Source organism: Lycium barbarum, chromosome 6, assembly GCF_019175385.1.
Source record: "Lycium barbarum isolate Lr01 chromosome 6, ASM1917538v2, whole genome shotgun sequence".
Classification (NCBI taxonomy): domain Eukaryota; kingdom Viridiplantae; phylum Streptophyta; class Magnoliopsida; order Solanales; family Solanaceae; genus Lycium; species Lycium barbarum.
The window spans coordinates 11741483-11747482 of NC_083342.1; the positions used below are offsets into that span (position 1 = coordinate 11741483).

The window sequence follows — 6000 nt, forward strand, 5'->3', positions numbered from 1 at the left end:
CTGCGGCATAAGAGTAATGTGGTCAATGCACATGTATTACCTTATAGACAATCAATTTTCATTTGCACTAAAAAAGAGGTTTTATTTTCCACTTTGTATAAGAACAATTATAATGCAATATGGGCATGTAGTTATACTAAATACATGGATCCTGGTAAAACTAAACCAGGGGTTGCAGATTCGAACCCTAAAGATAAAGAATATCCTGATAGAGAGCATTTGCCCTTCAAAAAACAGAAAAACTTTTCCTCATTCATAATCAAGTAATATGAATTAGTTGTTGAACATCGATCGTGAGTTCCAGAGACATAACATTTGTCACGAAGTATAAATATATGTAAGAACTTACTAAAATCAAAACAACAGAAGTGGAAACTGAACTAGAGAACATTTTATGACTAGAAAGATGGAGAACCACAAAACTATTTTTCACACAAATTAAATACAAGCTTTCTGATCAAGTGACTTCGCTAATGAACCAAACTCTATATGCTTACTGCTTTGCTTTTTCTTATTTTGTTTACTAATAAGTAGCTGTATCGATCACTTCTGTCAACACCTAGATGTATAATACGAAGGGCGGAAGGGGAACCTATTTCTTAAGCACGACAAGAATCATCTGCATTGTTTCTCCTAGCCTAACTTAGCGCTCAAATATTTGCTTCTAAACATTTGAGAATCGTCTCCACGTCTAAGTCAAATATATGTGTTTAGGTTGATCATTATGCTATAATAACACATATAAGTTGCTATGAGAACACATATACAAACAACAAACAGAAAATTAAAAAGAGAAACAGAAACTGGACAGTTCAATTAGAAAACAAACTAAAACACAGACAAAAGCATAATATTCCAACATTACTTATTATACAAAGACAAGTTGGCTCTTTGAATCTTTAATTAAGTCCGCCTTCCCGGCCTTCTCTTCTATGGCCTTCTCATTTTCTTGGGAAAAGCGCCTTCAAGAAATTCCACAACCCATTTTGGCTTACGAGCTTTAAACATAAGGCTCCACATGACAGTTCCAACAACTAGTCCACAACTGTAGCCTATGACTACTGATTCCCATGTAAATCCACTTAAAAAATATGATTCATTTTCTTCTTCGAACTCCAATAAATTGCTCATTCCACATTGCTTTGACAAAGGAGGACCACATAAATCAAGGTTGCCACCGTATGATTCATTTTCAAATGTGTAGAATTGTGGACCTTGAGGAATTGGTCCGACAAGAAGATTCTGAGAGAGGTTTAAGATTGCCAGAAAATTCATTCTTGCAAATTCCCGTGAAATCTTTCTAGTGAGCTGGTTCCAAGGGAGATCTAACGCTTCAAGCATATTAAATTTCCCCAATTCCAATGGAATATGACCTCTGAGATTGTTACGGGATAAATTAAGTAGCCGAAGTGAGCCAAGATCTGTTATTGCTTTTGGAATCACACCTTCAAAATGGTTGCTAGAGAGATTTATAGCTATCATAATTGTGCTGATTCTTTCTAGCTCAGTTTCCTGGCCTTTGATCACCAACCTAACTAAATCCTCATACGCTGCATCAGTTGAGTCCAATTCCATATATCTGATGTCACCTTTGTCTGTGCCATCTTTTATCATTGCTTTGAAGTTTTGAAAAACTTCTGCAGGCAGCGAGCCACTGAACTCATTATGAGACAGATCGAAAATCCGCAACCTGAGAAAGCAAAGCTTCTGCCTAGTACTTATAGGTCCATGGAATTGTTCGACTTTAATATAAGGACTTGCAACTATTCAAGAGTTCCCAGTCAATCTGGAAATTTGTCATTTATAGCGTTATTCCCCACATCAAATATTTCTAAACGATCACACTTGAGCAATGACACACGGACAGATCCTTCAAAACGACTTTCATTCAAGGCAATGGTATACAACAAAGTGCTTTGAGTACATAATGGTGGAAGACTCCCCGCAAAATTATTTCTTCTCAAGTCGAGAACCTTTAGCCAAGTCATGCTTCCCAAGCAATGTGGAACTGATTTACTGAAATTGTTACGTGATAAATCCAGTAATGTAAGGTTCTTCAACTTACAGATAGAAGAAGGTAGCTCACCCTGAAGGAAGTTAAATTTAAGATGAAGATACTTTAGAGTAGGGCGATGAGGTTGTTCTATGTGTCCTGTTAATGAATTATAAGAAAGGTTTAGAAAGAACAATGACCTTGGATATGAGGGTAGGCCGAAGAAATATTGGGGAGAGGTGATTAAACAGGAGATGCCGCATCTCCAGCTTACCGAGGACATGACATTAGATAGGAGGGTATGAAGGACTCAGATCAGGGTAGAAGGCTAATAGGTAGTCGCGTTTATCCTTTCTTGTGAGTAGCTGCATTGATCTTTAGTTTCTTGTCCCTTGATTTCTGCGAGTATCTGTTTGCACAGAATGGTTTATCATGGCTTATTCACTTTCGTTGTTTTCATTTTCATAATTGCTTTGAATTGTTTGCCCGTATCTAACCTCTCCTATGCCTTTTCTGGAGCCGAGGGTCTTTTGGAAACAGTCTTCCTACCTAAGGTAGGGGTAAGGTCTGCGTACACTCTACTTTCCCCAGACCCCACATTGTGGGATCCACTGGGTATGTTGTTGTTATTGTTTGTTTAGAAGCAACAATGAGTCCCACTTCATGCCGCGAAACTAGTTAAGGATTGGACCATCAATCTTATTGTTAGAAAGATCCAAGTACATAAGTGTTGTTGCATTTCTCAAGTGTGGAAAAGCCTTCAGTTCACAAGATGATAACAACAAATATGCTAGACTAGGAGAAGTGATATTTATTCCAGCATCCATGTTATTTGATGAAAGTTTAAGGAAGTATGGGTTAATGAGATGTCTTTTTTTTTATTTAGCAAATAACATAATGTTCTTATAGAACATAAAGTGTGGATTCCACTAGGATAATAGATAAATCAGTCTAGAACACAGACTTTAAGCAGTCAAATTAGCTTAGTACATATAGAAGCCTTATAATTAACAGAAAAATCTCTTCCTTTGCCACAAGACTAAAGGGAAAGTGGGGTATAATTTTTTATTTTTTTTTAAAATAAACTTAGAATTTTAAATAAATACTTTCAGAATTTCAAAGTAAAGTTCTTAACGGCAAGAATATTGTGGTTTGTATCAAATTTATAAAATCTCAAAGTAAATTTCAAAATAAATACTTTCAAAATTTCAAAGTAAAATTTCCTTTTTTGAATTGTCATCTAGTGTTAATGTTTTTGGGGTCTTCTCCTTGTCTAGAGTGATGAAGAACCTTTATCTTCACTTTTTGGCAAAGTGACAGCCATTACGGATTTGATAAGTCTTTACCGGCTACTGTTTGAACCGGACTAGCTGTATCTTTATCCGATACAGTGGATTTTACTGCATTCATTGGGGAATGCACACCCGTCTCATCCATTTTGTCTTGAGATGGAAAACTCTGTGATTGAACCAATTCAAATTTGACTGCTTGAAGTCTGTGTTCTAGCATTCTCACTTGCTCCATGAGTCTTGCTTTTTCTTGGATCAATGTCTCATTTTTCTGGTTTAGTCTTTTGAATGCCTTAGTCATGGAAGAACAATGGTCACAAAAAATCACTTTGTCTGTGTCCTTTTGGATATTATATTGAGGAATTTTATCTAGATTTTGTCTAAGTGCTGCAGAAATATAATAATTTGGACCCAGTATTCCTTTTGCATAGTCCAAAGCTTCAGTAAAATCATTAGATCCTTTAAACAAAGATTTCTCGATGTCTTTAATTGAATCTATAACTTCTGGCCAAGTTTGAAAAATGTCGTTTACTTTGCTGTGTATTACAACATAAAATTTAAACCTTTTGTCTTGATTTTTGTCTGTAAAATATTGGCAAAGAGCATTTAAAGTTGCTATAAAATGTTGTGTCTTTTTTATTGTATAATATCCATAGATTGTCTACTAAACATGTATGGGATCTGTCTATTACACATTCTGGCAATTTTCTAAATGTCATGTTTGACAGTGGAAAAATATTAAATTATGCTTTGGACTGAACTGTATTCTCTCTAAAACAGTACTTCCTAATGAAGCTTGTGGTCTGAAATGAAGATTACCTTATATTGTCTGTCTGTAAGTTCTTGGGGTGAGGCTTGAATGCCTTTTCCCTTGTCTACAGTCTTTGGGATTATTGGTCTGATGCTGTCAATAATGAAATAAAGTTATTAGTTGACAGTAATTTTTTAATCTACTTAATTAGTCTGCTAAATTATTATATTTTCCCTTAAAATGTTCGAAATATTAAATTGTATGTTGAGATGGTATCTATAAAATTTATCCATCTTCTCCGACTACTATTTTTATCATTTATCTTCTGCCATTTTTCCTAAGTCTTTTATAAAATTTCTAGCATAATTTACTATTCCTAAGAATTTTTGTAATTCTTTAATATTATCTAGTTTGTCTGGCATTTCAAGGGTCTTTTTAGATATATGGGGTTGTAATTTTATTTTACCATCTCCTAGTACTACTCCTAAGAAATTTATATAATTTTTACATAATTCCATCTTTTTCTTACTAATTATTATTCAATTTTCTACAAATAGTCTATATACCGTTTGTAAATGTCCTAGATGTTCTTTAATGTCTTTACTAAATACTATTATGTCATCTACTTATACTAATACAAACCTTTTGTATTCTCCAAATATACTATCCATTTTTTATTGAAAAATTGGTGGAGCTGTCTTTAATCCAAATGACATTACTAACCATTCAAAATGTCCCTCAGGACAGGTTAATGCGGTTCATTCTATACTATAGTCATGCATTCTCTTACCTGTCGTATCCTGGCTTATAATCAAATTTACTAAATACTTTCTTTCCTTGTATTCTGTTTATTAATTTTGTTTTATCTGGCAATTTATATCCATTAATTCTAGTATTATTATTAAGTCTTTTATAATTTATTACCATTCTAGCTTTTCCTCTTACAATCTCACTATGATTTCTTACCATAATGGCCGCAGATCTATGTTTAGAAGCATATCTCTGTATTACTCCTTGATTCATTAATTCTTTAATTTGTATTTTAAAATCTTCTAAGTCCTGATTTGTGGCTTCTATTAAGGCTGTTTTAATTACATATTCTGAATTTATTATATCTAATCTACATACAACCTTGTTATTTTCCCAATGTTTTAAAGGTTTTTCTACTATTATTTCTATTTCATCTAAATTTTTTACTATATTCTCTATATCTCTTTGGGTTTTTATCACTCATATTCTTTCTATTCCTGTTTTGAAATTATATAATTATGTTTCTATATCTATCAAAGTATAGTCTTTTCCTAATAGATCTTCATTTTCTAATATATCTTTTTCTTCATTTTATTCTAGAATTAAATTCTTTGATTCTGTTTTTCGTTTACATCATGTGTTATTTTCTTCACAGTCTTTACACCAACTATCTTCTTTCTTTTGCAAGTTTATCTGATCTGCAGTCTGGATTTTCTTATATCTTATTGTAGTTTCAGCTTTCATAGTTTGTACTGATGTATGAGTGATATTTTTTAAGAATATCACTCCATCTCTTGTAATCATACAACTACCATTATTATGTAATATGAAATTTAATCCTATGACAAAGTCTACATTTATATTTAAATCTCTCACCCATATTTAATCCATTTTGTAGCTAGGCTTGTAAAATTCTGAACATGTATTTACAAAGCTAATGTATGCTTTATGAACATAATGTCTATATATATTATGTGTTCCATCCATTTGCATGGCTGCAGCTGGTTTTTCAAGGATTTTTTAATTAAGTTTGGTGGGACTACTCTTTTATTTATTATACACTTTGTGTATCCCGAATCTACTAATGCTAATATTTCTATTTCGTAGTTGTCTATTTTTTATTCTTGCAAGTATCTTTATTGTTCCTAATTTCATATCCTCATTACAGACTAGTGCTTCGTAATCTTCTATGCTCATTAATTCTTCTTAATTGTCTT

General features: G+C 32.9%; 1 protein-coding gene across 1 annotated transcript; it reads right to left on the reverse strand.

Annotated features, from left to right (window-relative positions):
• Window positions 1-930: 930 nt before the first annotated feature.
• Window positions 931-5527, reverse strand: LOC132643803 (receptor-like protein 9DC3). The gene is made up of 4 exons (XM_060360332.1): window positions 5437-5527; window positions 3418-3864; window positions 2066-2152; window positions 931-1763 (listed from the first exon to the last, which is right to left on the reverse strand). Exons 1-4 carry the CDS (start codon window positions 5525-5527, stop codon window positions 931-933), a joined length of 1458 nt encoding a protein of 485 aa, XP_060216315.1.
• Between the last annotated feature and the right edge of the window lie 473 nt (window positions 5528-6000).